This window comes from Thermobia domestica, chromosome 11 (genome assembly GCF_964235325.1).
Source record: "Thermobia domestica chromosome 11, izTheDome1.hap1.1, whole genome shotgun sequence".
NCBI classification, from domain to species: Eukaryota; Metazoa; Arthropoda; class Insecta; order Zygentoma; family Lepismatidae; genus Thermobia; species Thermobia domestica.
The window spans coordinates 16,657,945-16,684,380 of NC_137464.1; the positions used below are offsets into that span (position 1 = coordinate 16,657,945).

The 26,436-nt window shown below is 35.6% G+C and overlaps 1 protein-coding gene across 1 annotated transcript in view; it reads left to right on the forward strand.

Moving 5' to 3' along the window:
* Positions 1-26,436, forward strand: part of LOC145663920 (follicle-stimulating hormone receptor-like) — a 590,817-nt gene that overhangs the window by 196,833 nt on the left and 367,548 nt on the right. Inside the window, exon 2 of the mRNA XM_081730117.1 lies at positions 13,003-13,312. Within this exon, the coding sequence (XP_081586243.1) occupies positions 13,017-13,312 (296 nt within the window). The 5' untranslated portion in view covers positions 13,003-13,016. The remainder of the gene's footprint in view (positions 1-13,002; positions 13,313-26,436) is intronic.

The window sequence follows — 26,436 nt, forward strand, 5'->3', positions numbered from 1 at the left end:
ATATCCCGTGCATCAACTGACATTAAATTTTCTTTTCCTGCGCTACAGGTAGTTGTTATAGCAGGTAATATTTCTGAGGAATCGCTACCGGGGAAAGGATAGGTCACCTCTGATTTTTCGCGACTAGGTTTTGTTATTTCTTTTTGAATCTTTACTATTTCGTTCTGAATTTTCGAAATTTTTTGGTCAGTTACTTTCAGTTTGGTTTCCAGTGATAAATCTGACAAGGTTGACTTTAAATTATCAATTTCGGCCTGCTGTGTTTCTAGTTTATTGTTGATCTTATGCAATTTGGTATCTACTTGTTTAAATTCGGAATTTACATGATCGAATTTACCCTCAGTCTCCTGCTGAAGTTGCTTTAGAGATTGCTGAGTCTCGCATCTGACCAAGTCAATTTCAGTAGACATTTGCTCTCTCAACGTAGTTATTGAGGAAGCAAAGTCCGAACATATGTTGTCGATTTTCTGGGTTAGTACCTCGAATCGAGATTCGGTTTCTCGGTTCGAGGTGTCAAATTTCTCATTTATTTCGCGTCTCATTTCCCGTATCAGATTCTGATTCATTTGTGTCATTGATTTCATTTGTTCAGCGAACTGCTGGAATAAAACAGACGCATCAGACCCACCCGATGATGCCATTTCCTTTGGGTTAGTTGTCTGATCGCGATTCAAATTACTTTGAGAATCACCAACGTGATCCCTATTCTTTTCATCATCATCGAGGTCAGATATCTCTAATGGAGATATTTGGCCTCGGTTCTTCGGGGTACTATACCCTCGCTCACCGTCTGAATCGGGATGTTCATTTTCTTTCTCAGAGGATAAACTCATGGGTTCACGCGACTGGTGGAGCTTCCCCTCACATTCCTTACAGTATTTAACTATCTCACCAGCCCGGACCTTTTCTGCATTTTCAGCAGTATCCTCTAAATTGGTACAACTGAAATGAATCCATTTCAGCCCACACTCATGACACCTCACTAGCCTACGGGAGACGCGAGCTCTTTTCTCATTACTTTCTAATGTACATTGTGTACATGAGACTTCCGCGTTCTCGTGTGATACAACTTCTCTATTGGTTGCCATAGCTTCCATACAAAAAGACACAATATAAACACATGCAATTATATACTTATAGACTAACAATACTTATTATTCAGGTACTGTTCATAAATTAAGGAACTCCTATCTAATTCCCTCCTTGGGTCAACTTCCAGCATTTTCAAATTTTAGAAATCACTTTGACAAATTCCTTCATTTCCCCCTTTCTACAGAGAGAGACAAAGATAGCAGAACAGCCAATGACTATAATTATTTAATCTCACTGTGACTTTTTTAATTATTCACCTTTTGTGGCCAAGTCAATATGTGCTCGATCCTAAACAGTGTTTAATAAATAATTTCAGATCCGTTACCAGGAAAAACAATTGTTTCCATGGTAACTGTCCGATGTCAACGGTCGCCAATTCTGAAAAACAAATTTTGGGCGTGATAACTAACATCGTGGTTGAAGGAGGAGTCGCCTGAACTTAGCAAAGAGTGATAATGAAATATCTACTACTAATTGAAACTGTAAAAATTTTCTAATAAAGTAAATTTTGAATAAATTATATTATTATTCTTAGTCTCTGTACATATTCATTTTAGAGGTAATTATCCCAAATCGGACTTCCGAAGAAACTAATCGAATCGAATTTATTGACCGTGCTGATAGCGACTACTCCCAGTCACGACCTAATTAGTTTTTCAGTTTTGTTAGAAATAAGAAAAGAAAGAGTGAGAAGGGAAAGGAGGGGAGAGAAGTAGAAAGAAATAAGAAAAGAAAAGGAACAGGAGAGGGAAAAGGAAAGATTGAGGATTTTAAAGGAGAATGGATTACTGGATGATTTAGGAGATATAGTAATGAATTCGAATGGTTATTATCCGGTAAACGTTACAAATACTATTAGTGGAGAATCAATTTTGAAGGATGTGGAATAGACACATGTTCCCTCATACCACCCAGACCTAGCTCCAGGCACCACGATCGTGGGGTTGCCCAGACCTAGACCTGGAAATGAGAAAGTGAAATCATTCTTTGTACTGTTATTCCAACCGGTGATTGATAACCGTCCAGCATCTGAACTCTGTTCTCAACGATCGACCACACATATGAATTAGCCAAGGAGAAAAAAAAATCAAACTTATGAACTCAATATAAATTTATGTATCGTATCAATAAGAATTTCAACTTCCTGGAAGAAAGATGTCGTATTTAGGCTTATCCTGTTATCTTTGTTTCACTCTTAGAGCCGATTTAAACCATTAGTAGCGGTCCTTCATGACCAAGGTTATTTACCTTAACACATATATTAAAACATGACACATATATTATAGATGTTAATACAACAAATGATATCACTGAAATTACTTAAATTAAATCTATCATGCATTCACACGCTCACTCACTCAGGACAGTGTATATATGTTCAAAGGAAACCAACTAACTACAAAGATACAAATAGTTTATTACATTCATAATGAAAAGGAAAAATAATTACAAAGAAAATCTTAAAAGCACAAGTTCTTGGTTATATATTAATAGAATACATAGAGTTATATTCTAGTAAATTTGTATATATTCAATCATCTTGACAAATGAAAAAAAAAATAATTACATGTATTATATCTTAGGCATGCTAAAGCAAAATTATGATTTGCGACATACGCAAAGAAACAATTATTTCACTTAAAGAAAGAAATATATATATATATATATATATATATATATATATATATATATATATATATATATATATATATATATATATATATATATATATATATGGACAAAGAGGAAAGAAAAGGAAAAAAAAACTTTTAGATGTATTAGGATTTATATGAGTCTCTACCTCACATTGAGGAATAAAATCTTAATAATTTTGAGCGTTCAAATCACAAATCATGCACTACTCGTAGCGTCCAAAACATTTCGCTCCATTTAACTTAGTTTGTGTATATATATATATATCTATATATATATATATATATATCTATTGGTTTATAAAAACCATTCATTGATTATATTTAGTTTATAACTTTTAGCAGTTTATATCTGCACTCGCACACTGCGACGTTTATACCCATCTTGGGATTTCAAAAAAAAAAAATCACTTTCGGCAGAGGATGTTTCTCCTCTTAGATAGTCCATTCACAAATTTGTTAATCGAATAAATTCAAGTTATTTGTTCCACACTGGGACACGTCATGAAACCTTTCCTTAGAATCACTGTCGTGTATATGTATACATGTTTCGGATTTGAAACGATCTTCCACAGGAGTAAGGAGTATGATGGTTTAAATTGAAAAAAAAAAAAAACTGGTCAAGTCACAGGATACATATGCAGGTGAGAAGGATTCAAGGTACACTTTCCACAATGGTTTTAGGTTGGTAGTTCAGGGATAATATTCGTTATGATGTGGGTTACGTTTAGACCTGCCGTTACTTTTTAATACATGCCATTAAATAATTACATAGGTTATCATTTATAACTATTCAGAAGAAAAAGAAGATTACTTGAGTGCACGGCGGTATTCTTGACAAAATCTATATTCTTATATACGTCGGAAACTTACTGGTAAACTATAGCAACCAATACACGTTTGGGGGACAGACACGAGCGCTCTTACATATATTCATATAATACATTTAATATCATACTTTTACTTTAAAATCATATTCACATACTAAGTACATATACATTTCGACGTATTCATTTCTCTCTCTCTATATATATATATATTTATAATAAATGCGCACACATTTAAATTAATCACCCCAACAATAATTTTTGAAAAGGTTGCAAGTACAAGAAAACAAATGACTTCCGACATTACATATGAAAAAGAAAATTGATTTTTTTTACCTGATACCGCGCGTCTATAGATTTCAACTTTTATATAATCAATTCGTGCTTAAATAATAAAAAAAAACTTTGTGAGGCAGGCACGTAACACAGAGCATTCCTAAAGATATAACTAGATAACCTAAAATACAATTTCTGGGCCCAGGTTAACTACATGATAAACGAAACCCAAAACGGAAGGAAAGTGACCAATAGGTTAAAAAAAAAAACTTAAAGGGACGACGGTGAAAGAACGTAATTGAAGTGTCGTCAAATACGAAGTCTTTGTTCATTTCGGCGATAGGTCAAAATGTGATGGAGGACCCAATCAATATCTACTTTATCCATGAATTGTGTCTTGCAACGTCCCAGCTGGTAATTTCAGATCAGAGTTGTACGTTAAATAAATCGTAAGCAACAAGTTCAGAATCGGGGGGGGGAGGTTGAAAATTTAAAAAAATAAATCTCGAAGTAAGAAGGAAGAAAGAGACAAGAGAGAGAAAGCGGCGCCAATGAAAGAGAAAGATTAAAGTACTACTCACTACACAGAAGAGTGATCGAATTTAAATATATAACAACTCATAGTCAAAATTTATTCACATATGCCGAAAGAGGGTAGTTTACTTAAATACGTAAACTAGGAGGGAGTCCCTGCTGCCAAGGATGCAAGTTCTATGTCCATCAGATCCCAATCCCACAAGAGTTTGTTTGTAAGATTGAAATCCGATCCCCGTATCCGGCCCAGACCAGCAGGATAAAAGGAGAGGGGGAAGGGACCAGGTAACTGCGTCCCCAATTTTGAAATCTCTAAGTAAAAAAAACATTCGACCCCTCAGAAGAACTAAGGAGGTTCTAGGACAGTAATGAAACTAGAGTAATAGCGACGATATCCCTAATTAGTGATTTGCCAAAATAAAAAAAATTAAATAAACTGAATTTTGGATCGGTGATCTCCATTGCCAAACTTCACCGATAGCTCCCCTTCGCAGAATGCGCTAGATTCTGAGGCATCGATTAATTTCCATCACTATTTAGTTTGGAAACTAAGAAAAGAAAACGAATGTACTCAAGGGGGAGAGGTCGATGCCCGGGTACGGGATAATAAATTTCAATAATTAATTGTTTTGATTCTGTAGCCCTGTCAGAGCTGTCGCCTCCATGAACATTGTAAGCTAGCCCGAGTAGGTAACGTGAAGAAAAAAAAATCTCACGGAGCAGGATATTCTATTTTAAAACCGACCAGAAAATATAATTCACTACAGCCCTGTTGTATAACTACTATTGTCCTTTCATAATTTATTATTCAATATGTCTAGTCAGCGGTTATATGATGCTACCTATTCTATCAGATGGTATTACTATGGTTTATTATTATAACACATTAAACTACAAAATATTACCATAGTCCGACTATATATCGCCCTCCGGTCCGCGTGATATTATGGTGCAGGGGTCAGAACCTGAGATGTTTGTAGCTACACGTATCTATTCAATATCTATATATCAACACGCGGCGAAGTATTCACTGGGCTACTATACATTTAACTATATGGGTGTCCTATCTTCTATATTCATTTACTACAATATTCATATACTTCATATTCATATTCGTATTAACATTCATATAATATTCATATTATCAACTTTTTCATTTACTACGTCGCTATATTTTACAAACACCCTGTCTCCTCTATCTACGCCCAGCCTATATACACATTTCATCATAACACTTTAAAATCTATAGTCACTACAAACATTTCCCATTCCGATCACCGCACGACAACCTCACTCGAACTCAAGACTCTTTCACCACACACACAATACTATGTAATACCTGGTAGCTTTATTAAGAACGGAAAAAAAATCCTACGTATGTTCACTGAAAATAGAATTATCTGCGATAATATTTAATGTTTACGAAAATTCTGCAGCAACAATGAAATTCTGCAGCCACGAAGAAAAATGAACATTTAATATAATTTCAAAGCGAAGAACTAGCATCATATCGCCCGACTCCTGTTAAAAAATTACGTATTGTTTATTTACTTAAATATTTCGACTTCTAGACTAAGCAGAATGTTGAAATTTTCAGGATATATTAATTTTGGGTCCGTTAACCTAACTGTACATCCATATAGGCTGTGAATTATACCTTCTAGGTTTTATTTCGAAAAGAAAGGTCAATTCCATGAAAACTAAATCACTAAGCACGTCGACATGAGAATGACGGTTAGTACTGACTTTCGACACTAGAGGCTAGCGATAGTATGATCAACCCTTGAACAACTGAATGTGGCCTTGTACACGGAATTATTGTACTATATTACGTTCATTTTTAAATATTGTGTATGAGTCCATTTAATGACGGAATAATAAAAAATATCGCATAGTAAATACTACACTGTCCATATTTAATTATCTCACACACTCTTTCATCACTTAACTACCACAATTACTACTACTAGAAAATGTTTACTACATTACAAATATACACATACATGCCACATCCATACTACACACTACATTAATACATGTTATACTAATAAATATACACAGAAAACATTCAGACTTTACCATTTTAAATCGGCTCTATGCAAGGTAACGAAAGGAAAGGGAAAGAAAGGAACAGGGCCAACTGGCCCTTGTATTTACTAAATCACATTCTTAGGCTGTTTAGTCAATGCCCCCGAGGGAACATATCAAAGTGTTGACTAACAATAGGACCCCTGCCCTGAAGGGGCAGGAACCCGAAACAAACTATATGTTCAACTCATTCCGCTGGAAGCCGTACTCCCAATTTGGGAGTCAGATAGGAGCCCTTACTGTAAATTTACACGTGCATTATTCCACCTATCTTAACTACAACAAAATTAAATACCGCCATATGTGTTAAAAAAACAAAATCACTCGCTACCTACATAAACAAATCTATATACGGACAGGTCTTATAACCCTCAATTAGCAGGAAATTTGGAAGGTGAAAATATCAGGGGAAACACTGATCTTCAGAACCTGTTTTAGGAAAAGAACAACGGAAATCACACTACTTCTGAATCCTGTCCATAGCGATCAGTAGATGAAATCATGGCGTCCCTATATTGCACTTCTTATTTCAGCTTTTTAGTTCAGTTTTCTACTATGAAATTTAATAGTTCATGGCTCCTCGAGACTTCCAACGATTTTACATGTTAATAAAATCCCAATGTTACCTTTATTTGCAGCTTTTCTAACTCCTTTTGTTACTTTCTGAGCTGGGAAGATCTTAGTCCGGCGTCTTCAGTGAAATTCTTGCAGGGAATGGGAATAATCGCGCCCTAATATCATAGCGTGGGTTTATCCTCCAATCAAAACTAAGCATTTTGGCGGTGGGGCTTTGAAGCGAATAAAATTTGGTAAAATCTGGATTAAACTGGATTTTAGAAGGACCTAGGTATCTAAAAAAGAGGTGAAGGGTGGTCCTGAAAATTCTGTCGAAATTTAGATTGGTTATTTGATCTGAAAGTTCCGTCCAATAGTGGACCTATGTTTTCAGATAGCACTGACACCGTAAGAATTGTAATAATCCATTTACATATCCATATACAAGACTTATAACTAGTTTAAAATATAAATAAAGGTATTGACTCCCAAAACTATAATTCCTAATAAATTTTTTACAGTTTTCCATGTTAATTTGAAATAGAATAACAAATAAAATTACGAATTATATGAACAGCCAGAAATTTTTTGTTAAACGTCAAGTACAGTCGGTGCAAAAAATTTCGGGCACCCTCCTATTAAAAACATAATCTCATTAGACTGTAATGGCATATTACACCCTAGTATGAATATCATTTTGTTTATATCTGTGTCATTTATTGATTGATGTGTGAATATTGGTATATCTTATTTTTTTTTGATATTTTATCATTATACCGTACATTAATACTATTATGGAATTTACGTGAGGTGGCGAGATATTGTGGTGAGAAACGACCTATACTGTGACGGTTGATCTTCCACGATGGTATGTGTATGTGCTAACTGTATGGAATTCAAGTCTCGGTCATGGTTTGGGCCACTCGTTAATAATAGACCCTACCTATGTGTTCGTCCTTAATAACCTATGTGTTCCATAAGGCGCAAATACAAAAACTGAAAACTCGATTAGTATTTTAGTGAGAGAACGGGGGCCCAGTTGTAGAGCTCTTACTTCTACTGCGTGAGGTCTCTGGTTCGATTATTCTCGGCCAAGTAAGTTTGCGGTGGACAATATCATGTGTATGGGTTTTCTCGGGGTACTCCCGTTTCCTCCCTCATTTCATTCCACCAATTCTTCTAGCATCTTTTACTTGCCCTAATCATTCCTCTCCATTAGCCTAAAGGACATGATCATGGGATATTAAACTGAAATATTTGATTCTCATTTTTTCTTCAGTCACCCCCCACATAAACGAGAATGAATAAACTTATTGCCAATATTTTGTCCCATAATTGCCGTATAGAATCTTTCAGAAGGCCACGTCTGGCTCGCGTGCGTTAGTTTGCCCATTACTGAGTTAGACAAACGGAAAGTGGTATGTAGCTTTCCATACTTAACGGAGAGCACGGTGGCTCAGTGGCAGAACGCGTACCTCTGGTGCATGGGGTCCCTGGTTCTATCTCCGGTCAAGTAAATTTGTGGAGAACATTGTGTCCGTGGGTTTTCTCGGAGTTCTCCCCTTTCCTCCCACGTTCTCATGACATCAATTTTTCCAGCATCATCCATTAGCCTTAATCATCGTGTCCCTTAGGCTAAAGATCATAATCGTGGGTCGTTAAATTGAAAACATTTAATTTCATTTTAATTTTGAACTAGAATTTTAGTTCAATCATGGATTTCAGGACGTTCACAAAAAAAAAATAATAATAATAATAAATAAATAAATAAATAAATAAAAAAGAAATAACGAAAGAAGAGAAAAGAAAAGAAAACGATCCCAATCTTGTATATAAATATTTGACTTTGCCGAGAGAACCATACGTGCTTAAGGATATTAAAACTCATTCCTTTAATATTAATTAGTACTGATTGTACAAATTATGCATTCCTTCTTGTGTTCTGGAAAAAGGTACAATAATATTATTGCAAACTGAAAAATTAGTACAGTGCTCCTGTTCTGGCAATATCATAATGAATCAGTGCATACATAAAGCAGAATGATATGGGTATGTATTGCAATCTAATAAACATGTTCATTAATATTTCATTAGTTTCATGTTAATTAAGTTTTCGTTGAAACATTTAATTACCGAGACAGCCAACTACTATCCACAATTAATTGGATTCTGTCCGAAAATCAACTGTGTGCAGAGGCTCATTGAAAAGTCTTTTACAAAGGTGAAATGTATGTGTATAACATGCCAACTGCTCAACTCAAGGACACGTGTGTATGTACACTCATGTTCAAAATGATTGTCGCATCTCTATAACTGTCTTCTTGATAAGAATATAATTTGATGATGATTTTGCAGGGTACTTTTAATACTGATACTATGTGTATAATTGGGAAATGTATATTTGTGGTAAATTTCATAGGAAAAGAATTATAAATACGAAAATTAGAATGATAAAACAAAACGGACAAGAAAGTTTTATTTCCGTTTTATTGTTCTTATTTATTACTCTTTTAACACGAAATTTGCCACATACATGTCTTTGCCGATTATACACATACTAACATTATAAGAAATACCGGGCAAATTCGTTATCAAATTATATTCCCACAACAACATATTTATAGACATGCGACAATAATTTTGGACATGAGTGTACGTATATACACAGGAGCCGATTTCATGGGTACACCGCAGATCAAGCACCCATTGAAGTTTTCGTTGGAATTAATTTGAAATTAACACTTTTGTGACGTAAATAATAATAATAATAATAATAATAATAATAATAATAATAATAATAATAATAATAATAATAATAATAATAATAAGCTATAGTACATATGGAACAATTACTATTTGTTTAATCAGATTCCTTTAAATTCCTCTTCCGTGTTTTGGCATTATCTAATATAAATAAAATAGAGTTTGTTTGTGTGTCTGTCTTTCTGTCTGTGTGTGTTTGTGTGCGGCCTGGGGACCAGATGAGTGGACCGAGAGTTACCAAATTTTGGTTACGGGTATCTTGGTCCAGGCCCCAGACCAGGACGAAGCGTTTTTTTTTCTAAATTAGAACCAGAGGGTCTCGAGGGGGGGATGTTTACCGAGACATGTATATACAAACAATCCAAAATGACCTATATCATTGTTAAATTCATAGTTTTCTCGGTCGCTGAGGTCAATGGTGAACTCCGATCGCATTAACTTCCAAATTCACTCCATTCGGCTGCGGGCCGGGTGTCACAGAGGATGTTACCGAGACTTGTAAAAATAGTCCAAAATGTCCGATATTGGTGTCAAATCCATAGTTTTCACTGTCGCTGAGATGAATAGTGATACTTCCACAGGCGTTGACTTTCAAATACAGCTTCCATCGGCTGGGGCAGAGGTGTTTTTCTTTTCTTTCAAACTTCGAACCAGGGAGTCTCAGGGGCGTTTACCGGGATACGAAAAAGTAGTATAAAATGACCGATATTTTTCTCCTTTCGTTGTTCAGTGTGTTTACATAGATATTTTATCTTACCCATGTGAAGAATGGATATTTCAGCTAGTATGTAATATTCATGGTTAAACAAATATAACTCATAATATTTACATTAGAACAAGTATTTCATTTTATCATGTTGGTGGTGCAGATTTAATTATTTGTTGAACACGAATGCAAAGAGCAAAGGTTAATTATGAGCTTTATTTACAGCTTTATTTGGAGGTAATGAGGCATCCAAATTGTCTCAACATACGATGAAACAAAAATAGGAAATTCTACAACGACGTTATAGTATAAAAACCTTTTACAATGCAATTATCTAAGCAATAGAACGATGTAAATTATTTACAATTGACGTCGCAAAGAGGATATCACGTAGAAATTTTATTAATATGTAGCTAATGACTCTGAAATACTGAGAAAAGGAAACGCCATGAACAAAGTTAACCCAATTCTCTGCTTCCGAAAGAGATACTTCCTCACGGTTCATAAACCACATAGAGTAACACAAAAGCAAGCAAGCAAGCAAGAAGAAGCTTACACAGAAAGTTTGTATTGACGCCGAAGGGGGTAAAAGAAAGTCCAATCCAAACGCTAGCCATAGATAAAGTATGTAACCTCGTAGTAACATTATGTTGGACGGTACGGCAGTTTGGTGTGACTAACATTGTAAGTTTATTTTCCCAACTCTCGAACCAAGCAAATTTACTCGTATAAGTTAAGAGGACCTTCTTCACCTTTCGCTGGAACAGAAAGCGCGTTTGGGATACATGAATACTTTAAGACATGTCGTACATTTCCCCGTCACCAAGCCACAAAGGGAGGTCCCCAAACGATATTACAGCAATGTAAGAAATAAAGAAAGAAAAATAGAATGTAACACGTGCCAGCAATACTTCAGATATAACAGTCACTCAAGTTACGAAGAAAAGTTATCAAGAAATGTTTAAAGCAAAAAAAAAAAAAAAATAGTTTAATAATTTAGTTTTTCTTTATACTCGCATACTCGCGGTAAAAGAACAAAAGTAATGTACACATTGGGAAACAACATTCATTTTACTGCTAAGGTAAATGTAATTTTGCTCTTAAGACATTTACATCTAATAGAATTCTAATTATTAACAACAGCTTTCTTCTTCTTTAGCTTACAAAACATAACCATGAAATGTTAAGGGTCTTCACTATTGCGAAATTAAACTACCGCTAATTTTAGAGATTTTCTGTAATAATTTCAAAACAAATAAAAAATATTCGAAAAGCAGAAACGTAGTGAACTAGATAATATGATTTTGCATGTGATACTGTTATCACAAGTCATCTATCTGCTTTCGATTTGTAACTGTAGATAGATTTAGCATTTTTTAAGGGTTCTGTAAATAGCGGCATACCAAAAGCAGATAGCTGAACTGTGGTAAAGGTATCACATGTAAAATTGCATTGTCTAGTTCACTACGTTTCTGCTTCTCCAAGAATTTTTATTTGTTTTGGAGATATTGCAGAAAAACTCTAAAATTAGCGGTAGTTTAATTTCGCTGTATTGAAGACCTTTAAACAGCTCTGTTCATTTTCTGTTTTATGCCTGTTGATATTTTGAAAGAATTTATCCGTCTCCAACGATCTGAACAGACTTTCGAAGAGATAGCTGAAATTCACTTGAAATGTAGAAGACCTGATATGTAGATTCTATATTCCAGAACTAAATTGTCCTAAAATGGATGGAACACAGTTAAAAAAGAAAATAATAATGTAAATGGAAAATCAGTGAAAAAATGAAATTGTCCACATATCTCAAAAACTATAATAAGGAGATGGCTAAATGAAAGCTTATTACAAAAATATAATAAAGAGCTTAGAAATTATGTATAACACATAAGGTAAATATGGATAGAACATTGTCAAATGTCAAGTGGTTTGAGTAAAATCAATAATAATGATAAATCAATAATATTATCTTCTGCGAATTACCCAGGGTGCCCCACGCGGAGGTTACGTGCTTGAAATATCTCACATCTGGATTTGGAATCTTCACATTCGATTTTGCACGCAACGTGACTTTTGACCTGATAACGTGACATATTCTGGTCCTTATGACAAACCGGATAGGCCCTTTATTTTAATTTATAATTGATTATGGAAACAAAATGAAACGAAATCTATGAGTTTTACGTCTTACGTTTATGCCGTCTAGGCTAAAGAAGACGGTGATGATGAGAAATGAATAAAAATGGTGGCATGAAGAAAGTGGGAGGAAACGGGAGAACTCCGCGAAAACTCACGCACATGGTGTTTGTCCACCACAAAGTTCACTTGGTGCGAGCTGGGATCGAACCAGGGACCCCTTGCACCAGAGGTAAACAGTCTATCACTGAACTACCGCTTGCAAGCTCGTTGTACTGAGTGAGAAATAAGTTCAGCTGATGAAAGTCTCCAGTATGCAGAATTGAAAAAAAAAATGTTTGACAGAAAATTAATTTCTTCTTCTTTTCTCCTGCAGGTAGAAGGTATAAGATGTCTACTCGCTGGAGTTTTCTGCTCTTTCTGCTGGCGTCGCCCCGCTCCTTCCTGCACACGACACATAGCAATGACGATAAGGAAGACGACGAAGAGAATCAACCAATTTTAACTTTCGACGAATTCTGGAGGCCTTTTCCAGAGCAGTCCTTCTGGCACACTGGAATGCAGAAAGACGGCTGTAACTGCTGGAACACCACTAACAACAGCGGGGAGATGGAAGTTGAGTGTAGATGTGTTGGCACTAATATTCGAAGTGTTCCCAAGGATTTATGGCCCCAAGTACAGAGATTGTAAGTAATAATCAGATTTTAGAATTTTCTTTTTTTTTTTAAGTGCAATTTTTAATTTAACGTTCCATGATTATGCCCTTTAGGTTAAAGAGGACGGATCATTAATGATTACGAAATAACTGATCAAATGAAAATGTGGGAGGAAAGGGAGAACATCGGAAGAACCCACGGATAGGATGTTCTCCATCTCAAAATCACGTGGCCAGTGACCAACTCAGGAAACCCTTGCACCAGAAGTGAGCGTACTGCCATTTTTCGTAAACTTATTCAGCATTTTTTGCATTGTTAATTTTCTATCCTATTCGATAGAAGATACGAACACAAAAGCATCGAAACCTACCCGCTGATCTAGCGGCCAGCGCGTACCTGGTCTTTGGTTCAATTCCCAGTAGGAGAACATAAAAAATTAAACAGATTGCGTCCGTTCGGATTAGATAATCAACTCTAGCTCGACCTTTCATGTAATCTCGGTACTAGGAAAAGACGGTTATCTTTACCAAAGAACAACAACACCCACAAAGAGAAACATTGAGGACAGTTATAAAGATAACCAAGAAAGTTCTTTTTGTGGAGGTCTGTGTTAGATTGGTCCTCATACCGTGAGTTGAATGGGAATGAAGATAAGGCGAAGGTCAGTTTTTGGTGTGGGTATATCCAACATACTTCCTGGTTCTGGCAGTTCAGTAACACCGTGAACTTGTGTAAGGGCAGAGTGAACATGAGAGTCATAAGGGCGTGTACGCTGTACGAGTTCAAACTGGGGTCAAACGCCGCTGCAGCGAGGCGGTAGATATGCCAGGCCTTTGGTGAGGGTGTCGTAGCTACGCGGACAGTGCAGTTGTGGTTTACAAGTTAAGGACAGTGACGAAACACACGGAGACGCACCTTGTGCCGGAAGACCAACATATATACAAAATGATTTGCAAGCTGCAATTTAGGCGAACAGTGGGTAGACATGTAAGGAACTGGGGCTACAATTCAGTGTGAGTGCAGAAACGATTCGGCAGTACCTCCATCAAGTTGAAGCACTACAAGTTGGGTCGATGGGTCCCACATGATTCGAACCCGGGCAAGAAGGCAACGCGAGCAGACACCTGTGTTTCTCTGCTGTCTCGTCTGAGGAAGGAGTCATTTCTGGACAGAGTGTGGACATATGATGAGAAGTGGTTCCTACACGAAGCTCCACGGTACCGTGGTCATTGTTTAGCATCCCATAAACCGGTTCCAAAACAACTGAAACCAGCACTGCACCAGAAGAAGGTCTTCCTGTGTGTTTGGTGGACTGCTCGCGGCATCATACACCGGGAATTGCTACCAGCTGGTCAGAGCATCAATATAACTGTCTACTGTCAACAGTTGAGCCGTGTTCAAGAAAAAACTCAAAACTCTGAAAATAGCACTTCTGAATCGCAAAGGCATCCTCCTGTTACAGGACAACGCTAAGCCCCATGTGGCTAGCATGACCCGGGACACCATATTATGCCTTCGATGGGAAACATTGTTGCGTCCGCCATGCTCCCCGGACATTGCATCGTCCGATTATCACCTGTTTTGTTTCTTGGACAATCACTTTAGAGGACGCTAGTTCAAATTCCTAGTAGAGATGCAAAATGCACTTGATACCTTCTTCGCTTCACGGCCCACCAAGTTCTATCGCGATGGAATCCATGGCCTTCCAGAACGTCGTAAGAAGGTCGTCAATGTTGATGGGAACTATTTTTGATCTTCCAGATACGTCTTAGGTGAGACATCGATGTTCGAAGGTGGAGGGTGAAAAGCGACAGAACTTTCTTGGTTACCTTTATTTTTTTAAAAAACGCCCATGCTTTTCAGAGAAACGGCCAATCCCCGATGGCCTCTCAATTGCCAGGCTACGCCTCAAAACGCTCGAATAACCACATTAGCAACCATTGAGCCACTGTGACCCCGTAATGATTATGAAATGTTACTGAAATCTCGAAATGAAATCTTTCAGTTTAACGTCCCACGATTTTGCCCTTTAGGCTAAGGGACACAGATGAGTAAGGCAAGTGAATGATGATTGATGTATTGGTATGTAGGCTTACTGTGTTTGATACTGTGATGAGTATTATAGATGTCCTCTCATTTTTCTTTGCATATTAGTATTGCTGTGATATCCTTCCTGTAATTATGTATTTCTTTATCGGACTGTATTGCTCCCTCCCAGTATAGTTTGTATTTGTTTTTCGTATGACTTTCGGTTGATATTTGTAATGCTGTACTTCTTTTTGTCTGCTCCATTCCTATTTCTTATGTATGAGATTTTACACTATCATGTCTTCCTTTCCTCTGTTTGTGTCTTCGTCGGTGATATATTATTTCTGAATGTATTTGACATGTTCTTCATTTGTCAACTTGCGTTGTGCTATTTTCAGGACTTTTTTTTTTATATTGTTGCATATTTATTATCTGATCTTGTAATGCTTGTATGCATCCTTCTTTCCGGATACACGTCTCTCACGTTCCATCCACTGGAATGTTGCATCTCTGTCTATATGTTCTTGATTGATTGTTCTGGGAATCGTTTTTCAATGCTTGTATTCCTTTCGACTCCTCTGTCCCGGTTAGATGGAGTAGTATGAATTTGAGATCTCATTCTAGAATTACTCAGTGCAGTTTTGAGTTCTATTGTTTTCTGTAGAAGTAGTTACTTAATGTTTGGATTTCCCTGTAATGTAAATTTCTGATATTGATTAGTCCTCATTTTCCTTCCTTTCTTGTTAATATGACTATCTCTACAGCCGCTCGTCTGTGTGATATTCTGTTCTCTGTTAATATTGTCCTTAGTTTTCTTTCAAGTTCTGTTAGTTTACTCTGTGTCCATTTTATCACTTTGAATGAATATGCTAAAATATATATTAGAAACGTGTTAATAGCTTAGGTTGACCAGAGTCTGACAAGCGAAAAGTAGGACGCAAATATAATAGTATGTGATAGTCTACTATACACATGATCTTATTTCTTTTAACGTTAACCGTAAGTTAATCATTCATTTTTGTTAGAAAAAAAAGACACTCAACAATAGTATTGAACAAATTGAACTCAATACCAAATACTTTCATGAATGACAAATACAAAATTGATGAAACAATGTAAAACAATTTATGGAGTAACATAAAGGAGTTACCTTAATGGAAAAGAAAATTTAAGTATGTTGAAGCATACAATTTTAATGAAACATAAAAATGCGGTTCAACTTAATGCGGTTATTTATCCATTACTTGCATTTTTTTTAAAAAAAATGTTGAATTATTTTCATTAATATAAAATATACGTTTACCAACTAAACATCAGTACATTGTTTGGTGACATATTTTTCGTTTGAATGTATAGCATACAGTAACTTGGTACTTTGCAAAATCATGTCATGGAATTTACTACAGGTAAAATTATAGTTACATTTGGTTATTATTATAGTACGGAAGGTATAACGTCGTTGACTTCCCGCGAAAAGTTGTAGTGACGTTTATAGGGAGTGGTCAGCTTGGTTACTTGTGGCTCGCTGAGCGCAGTAGACGGTTGGTGGTGATTGGCTACCCTCTTACCACACCCCCAGTGACGAGCAGGTCCAAGCGCGGGAAGCCAACGACGTTCTATACCAACGAGTGGACTATAGGTTTAACAGTTTCAGTTTTAAACTGAGATTTTTCATCACTCCACAAATTATTATTCATTATACAAAATATCCACTCAGTTGGAGCATTTGTGGCAGGGAAACACATCTAAACTCCACAATATTACATATTTGAGAATAGGGAATGAGTTTTCTTCAAAATGCTTGAATAATTCACTCCATCTTAAATTATCCTCATTTGAATAGTGTTCTATTCTTTAATTGTTTTACAGAAATTGCATTTCTTACATTTCTTTACATTTGTAATCTCATCAAACAGGTAGGAATCGTTTGTTTTCTTTTCCTGACAATTTGTTAACGTATTTCAAGCTGTTCTGGACATTCCCATTCAATTGTTAAGTCTCGTCCAGTTCAAAATGTTAATATCTGCGAATATTGTGGACCATTGCTCAATATACTCGTTACAAGTCGAATAAAATATAAACACTCAGGACATTTCGCAGGACATTTTAAAAAAGAAGGACATTTCTTGATTTTTTAGGTGTCTTTGCAATACGCAGGACAGCTCTTTGAAAAACAGTACTGTGAAAATCAGTACGTCTGGTCACCCTACAATAGCTTAAGCCTCGAACCGTAAACTTCAATTTCTATTACATTAACTACACTACATTAAGTGTCCCAGAAATAAAAACTCATTGTTTCATGGGAAAATGTTAATTTTTATTGTAAAACCACTTTAGCATATTCTTTACATCTGTAACTTCTGCAAAAATATACTTTTACACGGTACTTATAAGTGTGTAATCTGTCATTTAAAAAAAAAAAAAAAAAATTTCGTGCAACATTTGAGAGTATCATAATTTTTGCCTTTATCCATTTTTCTTCCTTGCAATTGGCACAAATATTTATGAGGTGTGTTTTGGAAGTTCTAATCTCGTTGGAAGATGTTTCTCCACAGCAACTTTGATTTATTGTACTGCAACTTTTGAACTTCAATCTGTTCGTTTGTGTAAATAACTATCGTATTTATAATGATACTATCTTCAAAAAAGTCAAATACTTGTGCAGGATTTGTCCCTTTGGACCAGGTCTAAGCAAAACTATATTTCTAGGTATTCTACTCACTCTTGTAACGGCTTTGTTGCCCAGCAATATTTATTTCTTCCCAAAAGTTGTTTCCTTTTTATTTGAATAACATTTTTCGGAGGCGTTTGTGCAGCTTCATCTTCATCCGATTCCAGTTCATCATGATCCTCTTGATCCTCTGGTAAAGTTTCCGTATTTTCTGCTTCATCGTTTCGCCTAATCCTTTTTCTCCGATGCAATGTTTGTGCATTTTAACCACCCTCTTCTGGATCATTTGAACTAGGTACATACTCATCTTCTGAGGCATCAGGTGAAAAATCGTCTCGCATAACATCATCTTCTTCCAAAAAGTCATTTTCACTTTCAAACTTATCGTCAAATGTCTTCGGTTCATCATGCTCAGAAGAACGTAATAACTCATTGAAAATGCCATGCTCAGTTTGTAGTTTATCCATTGTAACTACAAGTCTGCAAACAATACACATAAAACACGCATAGTAGTGTGGAAATTAAATGTATGCATATGAAGAAAAACTTATACTAACCGTACACTGGGACACTGAATACCCCAACAACCTTCTATAGACAAAACGGGAATGTTCTATAGACGAGTATAGTAGATAAAGCAACTGAAAGTCTATCAAGGACAAGAAAAACTCACGAGAGATGGCAGCGCTGAGTGTTGCCAACTCAAATCTACAGTAAAACGAAAATTTTTTTTCCAGGTTTAAGATTTTATTGGTGAGGCCCACGACTATTCTAGAAATCAGTCTTTGTTGGTAATTTTGTCTTTCTTCTTTTACCCTTTTAACCTCTATCACACGACCCTGGTAATGGCTACTAATAGCGTTAGCAACTAGCATTTGAGGGTAAATTAGCAACGTGTGACCACCTACAAGCTGCTACTAACTCATTCGCTGCTAGTGTTAATCGCCACTAATTGCAATTAGACATGTTCAACTCTACCAGTTGGTAGCACATTGGTGTCAGTCACAAGATTTATTCGCTGATAATGAAAAAGCATCGTCTAACTACACTGCTGAGTTTGGTAGCTGCTAGTTTCACTATCATGAGACTTCAAATAAAGATTTTGAAGTGGGACAATGACGACATTGTAAAATTTTGGGATATTTATCGTAATTACAAAGTGTTGTGGAATACGGCAAACAAGCAGTACATGAACAAACATATAGGGAAAGAAAATTTCAATAAGATGTAGGGAACTAAGTGAAGCAGAATTAAAAGTGTATAATGAAGATGAAGAGTGTCTAAAAGGGAAGGTAAAGAGTTTGCCTGTTTCAACAAACTACCACAAAAGCAGACAGATGGAGTGTTTTTTTCACCAATAACTGCATCAATTGCTAATTCCAACCTTAATGTTATTAGCATCGCGTGACTATGAAACATCTGCTAATATCTATTCGCTGCTAATATTTGGTGCTCCCATTAGCAGCTGCGAGTAGCGAGTGTACTATTGTTGCATGACAGAGGCTTTTAAGTTCCATTGTTCTTGATTGGGTGATACCAGGCAACAGCGCCGACTTTCCAAAGTTTATGTGGGTGCATATCAATGGGGGGACGTGTTAACTTTTGTTTTCAGGGAAGTCTCGATATTTGATTGATTTATTTTTAATTAAAATATTTTATGAACACTGTCATAAAGGGCTGTGCTGTGATAAATTTAAATATACTGGTACTATAAGGATAAGGTGAGGCTGCCCTAGCTCAGTTGGTAACATGACTGACTTAAACGAAGAGAAACGTTTGGAAACCCGGGTCCAAACTTAAAATCTTGTGGGTGCACCGCGCCCACAAGATTATTTGTGTGGGTGCCGGAGCCCCGGAGCACCCACGTAGTCGGCGTGCATGATACCAGGTATACGCTGTACATTGTATACAGCATACAGCGTATAGGGGCCTACATTGTATACAGCATACGCTCTACTGATTTACAAAATAGCTTTTGTGTGATTATGAAGTTTTGCAAAGTTTTTGTACCTGAAATGTCTGTTTTTATTCAATAGACTGGATTTGAACTTATTGTAATATTAATCATAACAAAGATACTACCCTGTTTATAATGTAAATCTTCATTCTGGGCCGGGAGATGATGTTCGAGTGATTAACCATGTATCCTAAATTTTCAACTGATGCAAAACAATGCATACGTGGGTAATCCTAGAAGTACCGTATAGATCGAAGTTGTTGTTTGAAAAACATTATTATGATCAAAAGAATCAACCTTATAAAGCTTAAGTTTGAAGTTTGAAGACGCTATGTTTAGTATTTGTTTGGCAGTCATCAAAAGCGAACGCTCACAGTGAATTTGTAAACATGCAAAAAATTAGTTATCGTTATCTGATACGTTTCTTTGAAAGGTTTCAGTCCAACTAATATCAAAGCCGAACTAGATTCTACTCTGGGAGAGATTGCTTTTTCGTTCACAACAGTAAAATATTGGGTGGTAGATTTTAATCGAGACCATACGAGCTGCGAAGACCAACTTTCGCAGTGATTGACCAAATAAGATGACCACGCCAAATATGGTGAAGAAAATGCATAAAATGGTATTAGATGACCGTCGACTAAAAATGCGCGAATTAGCAAACATGATAGGCATTTCAAAAAGTGCTCTACATCTCAAACTGACTGAAAATTTGGACATGAGAAAGCTGTGCGGGAGATGCGTTTACTCACAGTGGAACAAAAACAACGTCCTGAGGATGTTTCTATCGAGTATTTGGCGATGTTTCACTGCAATAAAGCCGGGTTTTCGTAGATTTATAACCATGGATGAAGCATGGATTTATCACTTCACACCTGAGACGAAGAAATTGTCAAAACAATGGACTGAAAAGGAAGATTCGGCTCCAAAAAAGGCCAAGACAGTTCCTTCTGCGGAAAAGTTATGGTGCGTGAGATAATTTTCATTGATTTTAACTTCAAAAAGGACGGACAACTAACGGCAAATATTACGCAAACTTAGTGTACCGTTTGAATGATGAAATCAAGAAAAAGACAGCCGCATTTGACAAAGAAGAAAGTGTTGTTTCATTAAGACAATGCACCAGTTCACATATCCGTTATCCCGATGGCCTAAATCAATGATATAAAATTGCGAATTGCTTGCTCACGCACCGTATTCCCCAGATTTAGCCTCCTCGAATTACTTTTCCTTCCAAAGTTGAAAAAATCGCTCGGTGATAAAAGATTTGTCAACAGTGAAGCCGTGGAATCTGTGGTTATCGGCCATTTTGAGAAGCTTGGAGGTTCACACCATAAACAGGGTATCATGAACATCGCTGGGAAAAGAGTATCGAGCTAAGAGGAGACTATGTTAAGAAATAAAGATAGTTTATCTCAAACTTTTTGAGTTTTCTTTGTTAAGTTGTTTACCTTCTAGACTACCCTCGTACATAGAGTAAATTTTAAGTCGCTCCCTCAAAGTGAATGTCCCCGAAATTTTAAATTAATTTTGCAATAACCTAATACACGGAGATTATAACGACTCTATAGGAAAGCGTCGTCAACCTGGTCCGTCTTGTAATATATAAGTTACGAAGCGATAATTACTTTTCTTTATGCAAGAATCAACTCAGATATTCAAAGATCATTAGTCTCACCTTTATTGCTTGATATGTCTTAAATATTCCTTTTTAAAACCGTGAAATACATAAATTCACTTGACTAGGTCAACACATAACATGTACATAGCCACAACTATCCCATAATAATCTCTTACATATATTAAAAACATTCTTCTTTTCTGTTAATTTAAAATGAACATTCTACTAAGTATATTACATATTTATGAGCACTTTTTGCCCACGGTACAGGTAAATATTATACAAACTAAAGTATTTCGTTATAGAAAATGTCGCCCGACAAAGGGACTGAATATAAAAGTCATGAGTAGGCTTGGCTTTTATATTCAAGAACCACTGGTCTGATTAGATTAATGTTCGTACATTACATATGTTCTTTATATTTTGATCACACCTCGTATATATCTTCATTACATTTTGGTTAACCCTCATATATATATAAAATATTTATTATCATTCACATAAATACATTTACAATAAATCTTTGATTTCATTAATATTTCTCTTTTATTACATTATTATTTATTCTTTATCATTAAAAACATCGTCGCTTAGAAATATAATTAACGAGGGTGAAACACAAATTATCAAGATTACTAGTTTCGATCATTATTACAAACGATGATGTGACAAATAATATTTGTTCTTTTCGGGCGCATTGTATAACAAATAAGTTAGATGTTGCAATTGTAATGTATACATAGTAGCACTAAGATGTCCAAAATAAAGAAGAATTTCACTCAAGGTAGTCATTGAATAATTGATTTTATAGAATGGATCTTATTCTTAACATAATCTTTGATAATTAAACACAAATCAATCTAATATAAAATAATTTTTGCCTTTAACTAATTATAAATTGAATTATGATTCTTCACATTAATAAGAAAGAATAAAAATTAAACATAACCTACGTTTGAATAATCAAATGGAAGTAAATAAATTTATTTTACAGAAACAAAAGACACCTTTTTGTTATTAAATAAACACATTTTTCATTATTATTGTTATTTTTCATTCTTATTTATTTGAGCATTTCAAATACTTATAACAATCGTTTTCATTATTAATATTAACACAAACTTTAAAACGAAAATTCACAAGAATCTATAACCAACATGGGTTTACTCTAATTTCGTTAACGGTAATCATGTTACATTCGCACTGGCATATGAATCTAATAAAGTGCACTGTACCGCACAATCGTGATTATGTTCTACATTAGGTTGTACATGTCTTTCATCGTGATTTGAATTTTGATACGAAGTACCATCTCGTGAACACTGATTATGTCTATACATAGGATTGGTAGCATCTCTAGGATTTCGACATGTATTTCTATTGTTTTTGTGTCTACTTCGGTTGATTAGGTTAGGCGGATTCCCTACATAACCTTGTCTATTTTGTTCATTTTGATTGCTAGAGTATACTCGTCTTAGGTTCGGTTCAGTATTATTCATACTTCGGATATTCAAATTCCGAACAGGGACCAAATGATCTGAATTATTCTTATTTTTACCCATTCCTGATTGTGTTAGATTCATAGCATGGTATTGAGTTTCGTAGCATTGTACAAGCATTAATAAATGACTGAAACTCATACACTGAGTGGAAAATAAGATCTGCTGTAATTTAAATGGAAGCAAATTGCGAATCGATGCAATTATTCTTGATTCCGATTGCAAGGGATTAACAACCTTTAATTCATTATAGACATTTACAACAAACTCTACAATAGATTTGTGCAATCGAGGATTGAAATGTTGATTTCTAAGAGTGGCATCTCTGTTTGCCAGCAAAAAGTCATTTTCGTAATTCGCGATCAATGCCGCTTTAAATTCCTCATATGTACTAATGTGATCACGTATTGCCTTAAACCATAAGGAACAAGGTGGGAGTAATACATGGGGTATTAATTTCATGTATTGTGATCGGTCGATAGACATTATATTGCATTCGTCTTGGAATTTCTCTAAGAAAGAACTAGCATTTTCATTGCACTTACCACTAAATTTACTCATGGCTTTGATTTCGCTCATCTTGACACTTAACTTTACCTTTCTTTTCTCACTCCTTGTTCTTGTGGTGTGATTGTTCCGGTCCGTAGCGTGCTGTGTCATGATACCATTTATATTTCGTTCATCAGTGATCTTCGGACAATTTTCCTCTAATATAATATCCTCCTCAGATTCCGGCGAAGGCGTATTTATATCCGGTGATTGGGGAAACTCGAAGCGATCACTGCCCAGATTATTGCGATAAATGTTATCTCTAGCCTGTAACGTTTTAATTTCTTCCTGCATAGTAGCCAACTGGATCTTTTGATGTTTAACGGAAGATTCTATTAACGTTAAATCCTTTTTTACAGCACAGATTTCATGATTTTGATGATCGTGCTTTTCTTGACACTCATCGGCTATCCTTTTTAACTTCTCTTCAAACTGCGAGGATATGTCGTTCATTACCTGGACGATTGTTTGTTTCGTATCGTCTGATTTCAGTTCTATCCGTTCTATTCGTTTACTTAATTCTTCATACTGCTTGCTAGCTTCGTTGAATTTCAATTCTATCTTCTGTTCCATGGTCTGGTTAGCTTCATAGAACTTCTGTTCCATGGTCTTGTTAGCTTCGTTGTATTTCAATTCTATCTTCTGTTCCATGGTCTGGTTAGCTTCATAGAACTTCTGTTCCATGTTTGTGTTAGATTCATTGAGCTTCTGTTCCATGGTTTGTTTTATCTCAGTCGTCATTTGCATAATTTGTCGCTGCACAGCTAACAAAAGTCGATCCTCAGATGACAAACTTGGTGTTGCACTAATTTCACCTGGATTACTGGTATTAGATTCCTGTTGCACTATTTCACTATCCATTTTTCTTTTGATGACCTTACCGCTTCGTAATACGGTTAAGTTCGTATTCATAAATGGTAATATCCAAGTAAATTCAGCCCTACTTTCCTTCTTCGGGAACTGAATTTTCAAAAATCCCGGGTTTGGTAAACCAAATTTTTATAACGACTCTATAGGAAAGCGTCGTCAACCTGGTCCGTCTTGTAATATATAAGTTACGAAGCGATAATTACTTTTCTTTATGCAAGAATCAACTCAGATATTCAAAGATCATTAGTCTCACCTTTATTGCTTGATATGTCTTAAATATTCCTTTTTAAAACCGTGAAATACATAAATTCACTTGACTAGGTCAACACATAACATGTACATAGCCACAACTATCCCATAATAATCTCTTACATATATTAAAAACATTCTTCTTTTCTGTTAATTTAAAATGAACATTCTACTAAGTATATTACATATTTATGAGCACTTTTTGCCCACGGTACAGGTAAATATTATACAAACTAAAGTATTTCGTTATAAGATGTCATATTAATTATGCAATGAATCAGTTAAATGGAACTTGGAGGGCCCCGAGTAATATCGTTATTTGATTTTGTGCCTTGTGAGTTATGTTAGTTTTGTTCCTGAACTGTCACTGACAGTGAGTTCCCAGTCGCCAAGAACATGAGAGTATGGTACTGGCTACGACATATCTAGTATCTGCCGAAGTCTGGAAATGTGGGCTATTTCCTCTATTCACCTCTTGGCCCTCCTCTGGGCTGTCCCAAAAGAACGTAGTCCTTGGCCATTACACTATGTCGTATTACGTTGATTCACTGTTTTCTGCAATTGGTGAAAAGTTTTTTTTTTTTTAAAGTGTTGATGGAACTGATAAACGCCTTTAATACCATTTTGTAGGTCTATCTGATTTACAGTCTATATTTTTTGTTCTTTATTCCCCTAAACTTATATACTAAAGTTTAAAAAGGTGAAGAGTAGAAATTTTTTTTAAAAAATAGAGAAAATCCTTAAACATACTACTTTCAATAATTTCATATTATTACTATTAACGTTGAAATATTTTGTTTGGAGAAAAAGTTTTGTAAGTATATCCGTTTCCTGTATGCCTGCCAACGTTATATACTTTCGCGTACTGCTTGGTTGCATAACCTACAGGAAACATGTGGTTGGAGAATTTTGCTTTCACGTCTGACGCTGACCTTTTTATTAGAAAACATGGTTTTGGGCGGAAGGAAGAGAATTTTCTCGGAAGTCTTCCCATCCCTATACCCTCTCACGATGCTAACTTGATTATTCTGCATATATACATAATCCATGTATATATACGTATATAAGAAGAGAGGAACGAGGTCTGGAAAACTTCTTTATGTAGAAGTAAAATTTTTGTTTCTCGGAAACTAAGTTCTGATGCTTTTAGCAGAGAAGAACTAACGTAGGCTACATCTTTTTGCTAGTTTAGCCTTAACTTAATCATCATCATAGGTATTCTGCGATCAGTGACAGGACACGTCCCTCTAATTGAGAATCCTACATGTTACAGAGATCTCAGCTGATATAACTAGGAAGGTTGTTCACGACTCGAGACGAAACAGAATATTCGTGGCGAGACAGCTCTTCCAAAAGAAATATATATACTTCGCGGGACGAGAAATCCTGAACTTTTTTTTTTCACAGACAACCTATACACAAACATTATATGTTTTAATGTAATTTATTAATTACAAACTCTTTACCTCCTCCTCCCTACCTTGTTTTAAGTCCTGAGAATAAGCCAATGTTTCCACCAGAATCTCTTCATTTTTCTTCATAATTATATTTTTCTTCCCTCCTCTATTATTTCCAGTACTTTCTTATTAGTTTTCTGTTCAACCTAGTTAATTTTAACTCTATTCTTCTCCACACGCACATTTAAAAATATTCAAAAATTTTCCTTGGTTTTTGCTCAGTAACCATATTTCTGTCCTGTGCTGTAGATAA